Here is a 14545-nt window from a genome sequence, read left to right on the forward strand (position 1 = left end):
AATTTCTATCGATATGCAAAAAAACTTTTTGCCACGCCCAAACTAACGCCGACAAAAAAACTTTGGTCACGCCCACCCTAACACCCACAAGCCGCCCAAAACTCCCACGCCCACACTTATAAATTTTTTTCTGATTTTATTCCCCAATACATATCGATAAACGAAAAAAATTATGAAATTTCGCGTTGGTATTTCCACTAGCTGAGTATCGGGTATCTGATAGTCGGGGCACTCGACTATAAAATTTAAAATTAAATTAGGGCGTTACGTTAAAGAAAAAAACAAATTTAAATTTTGTTACCTTTTAAAAACAAAAACATGTATTTATTTATTTATGTAAGTAAAGTAACTTCCAAGGACTACTTTTGTGATTTACTGTAGTTGTCGAGACCATGCACTTCATACGGACAGAAAGACAGACAGACGGACATGACCAGATCTACTGGTGTGTTCCTGTTAAATACTTTTTCCCAAATCTAATATACCCTACCCTACTAATCATATTTACTGTTTCAACATAGATCCTTGCCAATAGTTAGTTAGCTTTATTTCCTAAATTTCTAGATTTCCTTAAAGCGTTCTTATTGCGGTGTACTTCTTACTGACAAATTTTGAGTTTCATCGGCTTAGTTGACAGCGTCGTATTAAAGTTTTCGGATCAGCTGTTTGATCGAAGCGTACGTGTATGCATGTTGTGTTGCGGCTGTCTCGCTTAAGCTTTCCAGGCAAAAGCTCCTGCTCAAAATGTCAGTCAGTTTGGTCAGTCAAGTGAGTTTTGCTAGGCGTGGAGTACGATGAACGCGAACGAAATCGTTTGATCAAGTAATATTTAAATTTAAGTGGAAAGGTTGAACGTAATTGTTAATTGAAAAATAAATCAAATGCAGTTTAGCCTGATCAGTGGAAAGAAAGAACGCGTGCTAAGCTCAATAAACTTTCTCTCTGCGCCTCTCTCCCTCTCCATCGGTCTTCCAGCGAGAAATCTCTGCTGATCGGTCTCATTTCCCCGTTCGTTTGGCGTTTTGATCAGTTTCGAAATTGACTTATAGCGACGCTGGTCGGCGCTCTCTCCGCAAACAAAAACGGTCACAAGCAAAGATTTGAGCAAAGATTTGCCCAGAAGGGGTCTCGCTCGACACCAATAATAAAAGTGCCGCGATAGAAGTGTGTGTGCCATTGACCAACCTTTTAATATTTTTAAATTGTTCCTTGTGTGCTCACGAAACGTGTTCATGTGGCGCCTCAATTGATTTGATCTTATTTCATTAATTATCAAAGTGTTAAGTCTGCCATACGAAAGCATTTAAACGAAGAAATACATATGTGTAAATGTACATATATACACTTAACCCATTGCCTTCAGTGCGAGTGATTCACTGAATACAGTTTGGAGTTTATGCCGGAGAAGTTAAGCCGCAACTTCTGGCATCGGATTACAAGCTAAAATTATTTTAGCAGTGGCCGCAAGCATGTGAGTGCTTCAAATTCATAATAACACATTGAAGTGTGTGTTTCTAACTTCATTTAAATTGATAAAGTATTTTATAACAATATTTATAAAATAAGCAGTTTGATAAAATTTGCGGAAATACAATGTGTGAAACGTGGTAATATATTGCATTATTTCATTAATGTTCTCGAAAGAAAGCTTCGGATTTTAATAATCTTTAATAACGATTTAAACATACAGCTCTTCGACTAGCAGGTACCAGTTGCTAATTAATTTTAGATTAAATATGCCTTTAGATAAGGCTGTTGTCAGGTGATATTATCGATACGTATGAATATATGTACCTACTTATTCTTGTTTAGTCCTAGATCCCTAGCTCAGTTAAAGGGTATACTAGATTCTTTTAAAAGTATCTAACATGTAAAACAAAGCAATTTCGATTAATATTACTAATTGAGTCGATAATGTCCGTCCGTCTATCCATTTGAACTTCGAGATCTCCGTAACTATGAAGGCTTAAAGGCTTATATTAAGCATACAGATCCTAAGGACTTTCCTCCCATTCGCATGCTTATTTCCAAATGTTGCTACACCCAATGTAACGCCGACACACTGCAAAACATGCGTTAGAGTTTTGGGCCTGATTTTAATTTCTTAGAAAATAAACCTCAAAACCAATACTCTGTTTTTAATGACAGGAGCGGATTATAAGAGCACATTTCTTATCTTATCACTATGTATATTTCACAAGTGTGACAAAGCTTATGGTGATATTAGTAAAATCCAATAGCAAACGCATAGACCTTTAGAATTAGAAAGTAGTTTCCCACAACGATCAAAAGTGTCGCGGGAAAAAAGTTTGTCGATAGAAATTTGCAAGACTGCAAAGTTTATATATGAAAAATTATCAAAACATTTTCAAAAGGAGTGTCAGTTTTGGGCGGTTGTGGGCGTGCCTCTACAATCTTCATATCTAATCTCAACTCTCTAACTATAATGGTTCCTGGGATGGAGGCGATCATACGGACAGACGGACATGGCCAGATCGACTCGGCTATTGATTCTGATCAAGAATATATAGACTTTATATGGTCGGAAACGCTATCGTCTGTTTGTTACATACTTTTCAACGAATCTAGTTACCCATTTACTCTACGAGTCACGGGTAAAACAAGAGAGAATGCTATATTCGACTTCCCCGACTATCAGATACCCTTTACTCAGCTAGGTGAAATGCAAACGCGAAATTTCTTAATTTTTCTGGGATATCGATATATGTATATTTGTAAATAAAATAAGACAAAATTGAAAATTTTTTTTTAAGGCAAAAAATCTTTTGGTAAATCGATAGAAATTTACAAGAGTCATAAAAATAAGAAAAATTATCAAAAAAAATTTCAAAAGTGTGGATGTGGCTGTTTGGGGCGGCTTAAGGGCGTTAGAGGGGCTTGACAACTTTCTTTTTTTTATATTTTGGAAGTGACAAACAGGCCCCTTTTTCGTTAGTTCATTAATCTTTTTTCGTTCATTCATTAATCTTAAATTCGCTAGGAATCGTTCAGTTCCTTCTGAAGTTAACCTAATGCGTATCTTAAAATATAATTTTATGTACATATGTATGTACCATATACTGTTCCTTAACTATATTGTATACAAATCTATACGTGGAGAGATTATGATATCTTACGTGTAGGAAGTTCATGGGGATGTATTATGTACATATATTATATTATTACAAAGTATTTACTACACTAGTAATAAAAGCTATCACTGCTTCTAAATAAGCTGACCCAATACGAAGTTCAATGACCAAAATGAATTTAGCACGAAAACGTAATTACTTAAAAATTCCTTTGAATGACAGAATGAAAATTTATATTAAGACAATATATTTCTTAGCTTTATGGAAGATAACAATTATTTAACTTCTCAATTGTTTAAATAATATCGAACGAGTCAGCTGCCCTATCCAAACCCCTACGCAGCATTATTCCTTCGAAAGCGTAGTCTTACTTCTCAACTGCAATTTGAAAATATTCAGAAGGAAGTATTTTCGCTTCGTCATAAGGGATTCATTTCGTTGACACGTAACTTTATGATAGTATACGTTATTGTTCGATAAGCTCATGGCAGTCAGCTGTTTTTTGGGACGAAAGGGGATTTTTATTAAATGTCCCAAATAATTTTTCGTCACAAAAGTTGATACCAGAACTTTGGTGTGGTATTTGGTATGATGCGATCGTCAAATGTTTTTCCGAGTCAAGACTAGTTTTTGAATTATAAAATTAATCACTAAATGGGACAAAATCTGGAAAACATACTTTTGATTTTATGTTTGCCTAGTTCCGAACTGGGGGTCAATAATTTAAGTTATTGACATTTAGTTGCCACGCGTGGGACAATCTAATCGAAATCTAATTGTAATTCGGTTTATTTAGCCTGCGCAGTTCATTGGGGTCGTACAAATAATGAGTTCTGATTACAGCGATTGCGCCCAAGTCTAGTGTTGCCGATAAGATAGCCGCAATAGATACTAAGTAGAGCTACATGCACACCCAAAGTGCCGTTGTGACTCATCGACTCCTCGACCATTGTTGCGGGTCCGACAATAGGCCCGTACTCGATCACCGATTTCAAAAGGTGTGTGAACCGCGCAGAAAGCTTTGAAAAGCTTGTAGAGCCAGTGCCAATGCCTCGGCAGAGAACTTGTTCTTGTGGATTGTGGCTGACCTTGCCGTAGGAGCCCATAAGATTATTTAGCATGACACCTTCGAACAGTCGAAGGGTTTTCGGGCTATCGCATTTCAATATCTTATGGGGATTACGAAAAGCTTTGCCAGCTGTTTTGAAGTTCACAGCTGTGCTCTGGAAAACTCCCTCTCCATTACCAACTGGCGGCATTGGCGCTCTCGCCGTAACCGTTACCCGTTAACCGTTTTGAGCTCAGCGACCTAAGCTTTTGGCTGCGTCGCGAGGTTTAGTTAATATTATTAACCGGAGTGACGGCCAAGTTGTCGCAACGTTTCTCGTGGATCGCAGATCGTGGCGGTAAAGAGAGCTTTTTGCCGGGGGCTCAAAGTGTGAGTGTGAGGTGTCTTCAGTTTGGTTTTTTTCACATAGCGTGGCATTACTCTCTTTGACGAATTCAACGCGACGTCGCGCTTTTTTCGGTTCTGCAACTTCCGTTAGTCGGTGGCTCGAAAGTAAACAAAATGATGCATATCGCCCGCAAACGTGACAATCTTTCAGACGCACTCCAACTCGATATGCATCTGTGAGATGCATAGATACAAGTTGAAACGCTACATCTCGCAAAGCCATGTAGCCGAGTGCAAAAAACAAAATATGCGAAAGCAGAAAAACAAAAAAATGCGTGCGTATGTTAAGTTGGCCATTGTGCAAACCTTTAATGAGCTGGAAGCGCCAAAAGCCAAATACCAACGAAAATAAAGAGCACGCGAAACATTCAGTTATATTTGCAAAACTTGAGTTTTGTGTTCACGCAAAGATAACGATATGCCATGATAAAAATTTAATTAATTATTTTTCAATGCAAGGGACTTTAAGTGTAGCTGATATAGAAAAAGAAAAGTATACACGCTGTGACTGAATGAAACTTGGAAGACAAAATTAATTTAAATGATTATTGTCGTGGCGCGAAGTATAATTCTTCCTTTACTTGTCTCCACGGCAATCAGTACATCATATACAAACGCGCTATTTACAATTTGTGGTTTAATCAGCCTCCGCAGGCCGCAGAACGGACATCGTTAACGTACGCGGACTGTCGATGCGACTGAGAAATGCAAAAAACTGGAGCCGAAAACCGATTGCCAAAAATAAACAGAGCCCATTTAATAGCCCGCGTAAGCGCACACAACAATGATGGCCACGAGCTTGGATACCAAAACCAGCAAGAACCACGAGGCCCAGCAACTGCAGCTGCCCCGGCAGGCGTCATCGGGCGCCAACTTGCCACATTTGCAGGTCCGACGTCATCGCCGCAGCATCTCACAGCTGATGGCCAGCATGGGTAATTTTTAGATAGAGATATATTCATGTGCATAGATTACTTGGCTCTCGTAGAGCGGCAATGAAATATCTGCGTCATCGAGATGAGATAAGAGTGATCAAGTTTGCTAAGATATTTCAACATTTAGAACTGGTTGGCGGTATGTTTTATGGTATGCGAAAGTGAAAAATCATTCAGCACCAAGTCTGCAATGTTTCAATTTGGGGCGATTTATAGCAAAGAGTGTGCAGTCGAATAAGTGTAGGGAACGAAGAACTGATAACGGTTTCAGTGCCTAAATAATAAATTAACCAATCATTACCCGTTTCCCGTTGGTTTATATAAGCCTTTACCCACTTAAAGCTCCCAACAAATTGCGTGTTGGGCTCGGCCTAACGGTGGAATTAGTAAATGATTCATAATCAATTTTAAAATGCATGACGCGCTGCAAGTAACGATACCTACCGATATTGTTATAAATATATTGAGCCTGATTTACATTTGTACTCATGCTCGATCATTGCAACAGGAAGTTTCGATTTCTTTGCCATTGTGTGTAGGTCAGGTGGGTTTAATAAACTTTTCAGTAGACCGGCCACTTACAAAACCCGCTAAACAAAGGCGATTCAAAATGAACTCGGTTCCCTCGGTCTGAGGACATTTTGATAACGGGCATTAAATGTCGGGCACTATCAATGGAAAGAATTAACATTCCTGCGAAAAAAACAAAAATGTTAAAACAACATTTCTTTCGGCAATTTAGAACTAGTTATTTTCACACCAATGGCTTATCAATGTGCAGCATGGGATACCACAGTTTTAATCGCCACCATAAGAACGTATTATTGTGGTTGGAGCTTCGTTTTTTTCTACGGAAAATTGTATATTCTTGAAACAAAATGGGGTTACTTCTATTCGTCTTATCTGTTAGCGATAAAAGTGTCAAGTTTTTATCAGCTTAGAGGTTTTTAAGTTAATTTGGTCGCCAAAACCAATGTGGTAATGAGTTCGGCAAATCGCTTTGAAAGTGAAAAGGTGTTAAAAAATTATGGTTATTTTATTGAATAGGTTGTTACGTTTATTATTCCGACTTAAATTTCTGAAAACGGCGGCCGATGACTTGATAATAGGTCCAAGGTGTAACTATATCCACAATTCTCTTTAACGATTCGTCTAATCAAATACATTTTTGATGGATTTAAAATTTTATATTTTTCCACTTTTATAACAAATCATCAACAAACTCGAGCATTTAAGAGCCTCCAGAAGTTTTTGTTTGGTAACTTTAAGCTGATAGCAAAAAGAGCTTCGTGATAAGCCAACACTCGTTATTTTCGCTACCTATATAATAACGAATTCAATACCAAGAATGCATGCCTGCCAGTTGAACTTGCCCATAAGCTAGCCTGTGTATGGAAAAGTGTGGTAATAAAACATTGATGGCACTTATTAAGATAGGGTATCGTGGAAGTGCCCCAATGTCATTGATCATTGACGGCCATTATCAAATTCTTTGCACTCGGCGTTCCAGTTTATTTTAATTATCACAAGTGATAAGCAACAATCGTAAGCTATGACTCGTTCAATTGTTTGATAAATTAAATCAACAACTTCTGAAACAGTATCTCACAAATATTTTCATATATTTTCCATTTTTGCGCTTTTTCCCTCCCTATGAATTTTAAATAATTGTATACGCGGTACTCAGCGGACGGAAATAAAGTCACTCTGTTTATAGGTGAATAGGACAGGACACCTGTTATTGTCTGCTAATCAAAGCACTTGACTAAGTACTGATTTATTCTGTTTATTACTATCGTCGATAACTGAACCTGTGCACTTTTGCAAAGCCGTGCCGCATCCATAAACTCACTTAACCGTCATTGGTTGGACTACCTACTGTGCAGTACGGCCTAATCTATTTGTTGTGCCGTTTTATTTGGGCTTGCTATCTAAATGTCAATCAGCTAGAAGCGTATTGTATTTCTGAACATCAAGTATTTTGGGAAAACAGAACAGTAGAGATTAGGACAGGTGTATGGCAAAACTGTATCTCCAACAGATGCGGACGATACCTAATGTGATCCTCTGATGTGCGTTCTCAGCCAGTAGGCTTACGAGCACTGAGCTAAGGAAAATGCTATACTGCTATACTTACGGGCGAAGAGGTGCGTCGTGTGTATTTAGCTCAAAATGGTTTCAAGGTTCGAGCAGGGTTCCTATGTCAAGTTCAGCCGACTATGATGCATTAAACTTAACTACACCACATGTCGTAAGCTGTGACCTTGAGCGAGCTTCTGTTTCGAATGGAGATAGCACTCGCTAATTATTACCATTTAATGGTTACATCACAGGCCGTTTACATTCATGACTTTTCGAACATTTAGCAATTGAAATTTCATTATTAGACTAGAAGTATGTGTATTTCAAGTTTTGCTCGCTTAAAAATTTTCAAATTTTTGCTATCCAATGTTTCCAAATGCTGTCCCAATCTTACCCAACACGAAATAGAACTTACACAGAAAAAGACTTACACATGTACTAAACATGGATGGGAAACATACAACTAAAGGTGACCTAGCCATTAAATCTGTTTTATGTTCACAGAGGACACTATAAATTTGCAACTCTTTTTGATTTTACACAAATAACACATGCTGGCAAGACTCATGGGTTCGAAATATAGATAGTAAGATATATAATTGTGATAGTCATGGGACTCGCCAATACTTCTAATTTAAGGTTAAATCTGTTAAATCTTTATTGTCTTTCTGATGCCCAATCCTTTAATCTGTCGTCTTGCAGTTGAATACCCCACTGACGATGTGTACCGGCCGGCGCACTATGGCGGCTACGTTAACAGAGGCTATGATGATATAGACAGTTCCTACTATTTTGCCCAGTTCGAGGCGATGGCAGATGCCGGCACCGTTGGAGGCGCCTTGCCGCCCTACGCACTTACCAACTCGGACGAAGAACATGGCAGCGGGGAGGAGGACGCGTCGGAGGAGAACTCAAACAATGAAGAGGGGGAGGGGGTGTTCCGGGACTGCACAGACGAAGCGGTCGTCGAGCATCATAACCGCTGCCTGCCGGAGTTTCAGTTCTCCCTGGTCGATTCTGAGTACGATGAGACCCTCGCTTTTCCTGATTCTGTGACCATTCTATCCAACGTGGGCGACAAGCCGGTGCTGGTGGAGCGCAAGGAGACGGACGATGATGAGGAGGAGTTTGACGACGAGGAAAACAACAGTGTAGTCCTGAGACACGAAATACCATTTACTAGCATATACGGGCCGAGCGTCAAGTTCAACTCGTTCCAGCGCAAGGTCTTCATCCCGGGCCGTGAGATTCATGTTCGGATCGTCGATACGGAGCGTAGCGTCACCACACATCTGCTAAACCCCAATCTGTGAGTGAAATCCAATCATAACCATATTGGCAAGATGAGTAAGAGGTTATACGTACTTACTTACTTACTTTTTTCCTTTACGCAGGTACACAATCGAGCTGACCCACGGTCCCTTCAAGTGGACGATCAAGCGGCGCTACAAGCACTTTAACTCGTTGCACCAGCAGCTCAGCTTTTTCCGCACCTCGCTCAACATTCCTTTTCCCAGTCGCAGCCACAAGGAGAAGCGTACCACGCTGAAGGCCACAGCCCGAGAGATGGCTGACGAGTCCACTCTAAAGGACCTTCCTTCCCACACCAAGGTCAAACAAACTAGCACTCCGCTGAGGCCTGAAGGCAGAAACAGTAAAATCGCGGGCAGTAACGCCAACAATGCCATGGCTATCATCAGTCCCAATCACAGCTCCATTCTGGCGGGTCTAACACCACGTCGCATTCAAAAGAAGCGCAAAAAGAAGAAGAAACGGAAGCTACCGCGATTCCCAAACCGACCGGAGAGTCTGGTCACCGTGGAGAATCTGAGCGTCAGAATAAAACAGCTGGAGGACTACTTGTACAACCTGCTGAACATCAGCTTGTACCGATCTCACCATGAAACGGTGAGTATTACTAAAATTTTAGGAAACATGCTCAACTGCAGCTCAACTAATTAATTGAATCTCAATTCATTTACTACAGCTAAACTTCGTCGAAGTGTCTAATGTGTCCTTCGTTCCGGGAATGGGAATTAAGGGCAAGGAAGGCGTGATTTTAAAGCGAACTGGTTCGACGAGACCCGGGCAAGCAGGATGCAATTTTTTCGGGTGCTTTCAAAAGAACTGCTGTGTGCGCTGCAACTACTTTTGCTCTGACGTAGTTTGCGGCACGTGGCGGAACCGATGGTTTTTCGTAAAAGAGACCTGCTTCGGCTACATCCGTCCAACAGACGGCAGCATCCGGGCAGTGATCCTCTTTGACCAGGGCTTCGACGTTTCCACGGGCATCTATCAGACGGGCATGCGCAAGGGTTTGCAGGTACTGACGAACAACCGTCACATTGTGCTCAAGTGCTGGACACGGCGTAAGTGTAAGGAGTGGATGCAATACCTCAAGAACACTGCCAACTCGTATGCGCGCGACTTCACCCTGCCCAATCCGCACATGTCCTTCGCTCCGATGCGCGCCAACACCCATGCCACGTGGTATGTAGACGGCGCCCAGTATATGTCAGCCGTGGCCGACGGCTTAGAGGCAGCCCTCGAAGAGATCTATATTGCCGACTGGTGGCTCAGTCCCGAGATTTACATGAAGCGACCCGCACTCGACGGAGACTACTGGCGATTGGACAAGATCCTGTTGCGCAAGGCCGAACAGGGAGTGCGTGTCTTCGTGCTGCTCTACAAGGAGGTTGAAATGGCACTTGGCATAAACAGCTACTACAGCAAGTCCACGCTGGCCAAGCACGAAAACATCAAGGTTAGTTAGAAGAACATATAACTTATGAAGCTCTCTGAAGTCCTGACTTAACTTATTCTTTAAAGGTCATGCGTCATCCGGACCATGCTAGAGGAGGTATTTTGCTTTGGGCACATCACGAAAAGATCGTCGTAATCGACCAAACCTATGCGTTCATGGGAGGTATTGATTTGTGCTATGGGCGTTGGGATGATCACCTCCATCGGCTAACGGACCTGGGAAGCATATCTACGGCATCTTTTTCTGGCAGCACGCGTCGAACGCCAAGCTTGTACTTCACCAAAGACGACACGGACTCAGCTTTCGGATCACGTAAGTCCTCGCGAAACGCTCACTACGATACCTCCGCCAAGGAAAGGCCACCGTCCCCACCCCCGGATGAGCCCAGTACTAGCATAGAGTTGAAAACTCTAAAGCCTGGCGATCGCCTGCTTATACCGTCTACGCTCGTTTCGAGTCCGGGAGAAACTCCCGTAGAATCGGGAATCGCTTTAGAAGGGATGAAACTCAACACCCCTGAAATGGAGCGTAAGAACGTACTCGATCGCCTGAAGAACAACGCGATGAAGGGCGCCCGTATGGGCAAGGACTTTATGCACCGTCTAACAGCCACTGAGACGGAGGAAAAATCTGCCGAGGTGTACACTATCGAGTCCGAGGATGCTACGGACCACGAAGTCAACCTTAACATGGCTTCAGGTGGGCAGGAAGTGGCGATTACCACTAGCAGTACACAAATACTCAGTGAGTTCTGCGGCCAGGCAAAGTACTGGTTCGGCAAGGATTACTCCAACTTTATACTTAAAGACTGGATGAACCTAAACTCGCCGTTCGTGGATATCATAGATCGAACAACAACACCGCGGATGCCGTGGCACGACGTGGGTCTGTGTGTGGTGGGTACTTCCGCTAGGGATGTGGCACGCCATTTCATTCAGCGCTGGAATGCCATGAAGCTGGAGAAACTACGCGATAACACGAGGTTTCCCTATCTGATGCCAAAAAGCTATCACCAAGTGAGGCTCAATCCTAACCTTCAGCAAAACCGTCAGCAGCGGGTCACGTGCCAGCTACTTCGGAGCGTCTCCGCCTGGAGCTGCGGCTTTATAGAGGCGGATCTTGTGGAGCAAAGCATCCACGATGCCTACATCCAGACGATCACAAAGGCGCAGCACTACGTGTACATCGAAAATCAATTTTTTATCACTATGCAGTTGGGCATGGGTGTGCCAGGCGCTCATAACAATGTGCGCAATCAAATCGGGGAAACACTCTTTAAACGGATTGTTCGGGCGCACAAGTATGAAACCAATGTACTTATCCTGATTCTAGCAGATCTAATGTACAGCTCTTCTAGGGAACGGAAGCCTTTCCGAGTTTATGTGATTATGCCGCTTCTACCGGGCTTTGAGGGCGATGTGGGTGGCAGTACTGGGATAGCAGTCAGAGCCATTACACACTGGAACTATGCATCCATTTCCAGGTAAGGCCTCACCACCATGCACATCAAATGCATGTCGAAACCATTGATTGCAGTTGATTGCACAACACGACATTTTGTTGAATGTCACGATCCCAGGAACTCTCCTCTTCATAAACCTTCAGTTAACTTATTTCTAAAAACCATAACATCATAGCTTGAGAAGTTTTAATAAATAAAAATGTATGATCCATAATGTCAGAGAGCTTTCTACTCCGTTAGCTGATAGTCAAAGAAATTTACTACGTTTCTATTTAAGGTCTCATATTTACTCTACTTTTATACTTGCAGGGGACGCACAGCAATTTTGAACCGCCTGCAGGAGGCGGGTATTGCCAATCCGCAAAACTATATCTCATTCCACAGCCTGCGTAACCATTCTTTTTTGAATAACACACCCATAACGGAGTTGATATATGTCCACTCAAAGCTCTTGATAGCCGACGATCGCGTTGTGATCTGCGGTTCGGCAAACATTAACGATCGGTCTATGATCGGAAAGCGGGACTCCGAGATAGCGGCTATTCTAATGGACGAGGAGTTTGAGGACGGACGCATGAATGGCAAGAAGTATCCGAGCGGAGTGTTTGCCGGACGCCTTCGAAAATACCTTTTTAAAGAACACTTAGGTCAGTTATGTCTTTTGATTTTCTTTATGAACTTTAATTTATATCTTACAATGTTTCAATTCAACTAGGCCTCCTGGAAAGCGAAGGTTCCAGTCGGTCTGACCTGGACATTAACGATCCTGTTTGCGATAAGTTTTGGCACGGCACATGGCGTAGGATTTCAATGCAGAACACAGAGATTTACGACGAGGTGTTTAAGTGCATCCCCACTGACTTTGTAAAGACCTTTGCCAGCCTTCGCAAATACCAGGAGGAGCCCCCTCTTGCCAAAACCGCCCCTGAGCTAGCTGCCAACAGAGCCAACGACATTCAGGTACTCTTTCCAATAATTAATTTATCTTAAGTTTACATTCACGTGTGGTTCCGTCGCTTAGAAAGTTACCACAGTTCTTAGAACATTTTATTTAAATCTGATTGTTTTCCGTAAATAGAAAACGTTTCGTTATAGATTAATAAGGACCATGTCTAGTTTTTTGTTAACAAATAGCACAGCCAAATATTATGTTGAATAATTTCTTATTATATTAATAATTGCATTTCGAATTTAAAAGACGAGAAAATGATATAGATGAGTTTCCCGACTATCTGATACCTCTTACTGCGAACGCGAAATTTCATCATTTTTCTGGGATATCGATAGATATTGAAGAATAAAATGAGAAAAAATTTTAAAATTGTTCAAAAGTGTGGGCGTGACCGTCTTGGCGGCTTTCGGTCGTTTTAAAAATCTATAGAAATTTAAGCAATTAATAAAATTATGAAACAGATCACACACTTTTTCAAAAATGTGGGTGTGGCAGTTTTGTGCGGTGTGTGGGCGTTAGAGTGGGCTTCCAACTTGCGCTGCGTTTTTGTCTCTAGAATCTGTATGCTGAATCTCAATCTTTTAGCTTTATAGTTCCTGAGATCTCGACGTTCATACGGACAGACGGACATGGCTAGATCGACTAGGCTATTGATCCTGATCAAGAATATATTTATATAGTCGGAAACGTTTCCTTATGTCTGTTACATACTTTTCAACGAATGTAGTAAGCCCTTTTACTTTACGAGTAACGGGAATAAAAATATGTCTTAAGCTGTTATGATATTTATCCACGCTAGTCGAGTAATAATATATAGTGTTTGTTATCTACAGAAAAACTATTATTAATGTATAGTACTAATGATTTATGTTTTTGATTTTAGGGTTACTTGGTCGACCTGCCATTGGAATTTCTGAACAAGGAGGTCCTTACGCCGCCTGGAACTAGTAAGGAGGGCCTAATCCCTACCTCTGTATGGACATAGTCTGCCAAAAGTCTCTAAGACCTTAGAAAGCTTAAAAGCCTCTTATCATTTACCACCCACCGCTATCTTTAACGCTGTCAATGTCAAGTCATACATTTTGTAAATAGTGTATAAATAGCCGTAGATAACTCTAGATACTTTCAAGTACATGTAGCTATTCCTTACCAATAGTTAATTTATTTTACACTGTTTGTCTATGTCCTCAAGTAGTTTTAAGATTTTTGTTATTATTTTGTATGATGTTAAACAGTATTTTAGACCGATTTACACAAGTTTATTAAAGTGATATGAAGTGCAAATGAAGAACTACAACAGAGTTTTGAGCATATCAAGTCCCGAGCAATTTCCGTTTGTCCTTCTTTATGTCCGTCCCTTTCTACTTAAACTAGTCTTTCAGGAATATATCAAATCATTTTTATTAGTCTTGTAAGTTTCTATCGATTTGCGAAAAAAATTTTCCACGCCCACTCTAATGCTCTAAAACCACCCAAAGCTACCACGCCCACATTTTTGGACATTTTTTGGATATTTATTCATAATTGAATAACGCCCACTCTAACGCCCTGAAAAATTGTTGGATATCTTTTCATAGATAGGGGGCAGCTTATGACGTATAAAGACTTGGCTGCGAAGTACAATGGTAGAAAGTCGTCTTAATGGCCTGGCTTTGATGAGTGTTCACCGACGACTATTCATGGACGATTTGAATGAATTCAATAACAAAGTTTTAAAAGAATTTAGTAAAAACCCCATTTTCTTAAGCTTTGTTCCATTAAAAATAAAAATTGTAGTTTAAAAAACTTATTTTTTTTGTATT

At 41.0% G+C, this 14545-nt stretch overlaps 1 protein-coding gene across 2 annotated transcripts; it reads left to right on the top strand.

Moving 5' to 3' along the window:
* The first annotated feature begins 767 nt into the window (after nt 1–767).
* On the top strand, nt 768–14031 carry LOC117136058 (phospholipase D2). 2 transcript variants are annotated; one of them, XM_033296707.1, is made up of 9 exons: nt 768–1471; nt 8268–8874; nt 8960–9473; nt 9553–10329; nt 10395–11629; nt 11687–11812; nt 12101–12438; nt 12507–12751; nt 13627–14031. In XM_033296707.1, the coding sequence occupies exons 2-9, from the start codon at nt 8375–8377 to the stop codon at nt 13726–13728; spliced, it is 3837 nt and encodes a 1278-aa protein (XP_033152598.1). In that variant the 5' UTR covers nt 768–1471; nt 8268–8374; the 3' UTR covers nt 13729–14031. The 2 variants fall into 2 exon arrangements, with proteins under 2 accessions (XP_033152598.1, XP_033152596.1); XM_033296705.1 differs by lacking the exon at nt 768–1471 and adding an exon at nt 5282–5483.
* The last annotated feature ends 514 nt before the right edge of the window (nt 14032–14545 follow it).

This window comes from Drosophila mauritiana, chromosome 2R (assembly GCF_004382145.1).
Source record: "Drosophila mauritiana strain mau12 chromosome 2R, ASM438214v1, whole genome shotgun sequence".
Lineage (NCBI taxonomy): Eukaryota > Metazoa > Arthropoda > Insecta > Diptera > Drosophilidae > Drosophila > Drosophila mauritiana.

Excerpts from the sequence above, each read along its gene's own strand:
- LOC117136058 (XM_033296705.1), top strand. The coding sequence starts at position 5,333 with ATGATGGCCACGAGCTTGGATACCAAAACCAGCAAGAACCACGAGGCC. Across the intron at positions 11,813-12,100 it reads AACTATGCATCCATTTCCAG|GGGACGCACAGCAATTTTGA; the intron begins GTAAGGCCTCAC and ends TTATACTTGCAG. Across the intron at positions 12,752-13,626 it reads ACAGAGCCAACGACATTCAG|GGTTACTTGGTCGACCTGCC; the intron begins GTACTCTTTCCA and ends TTTTGATTTTAG.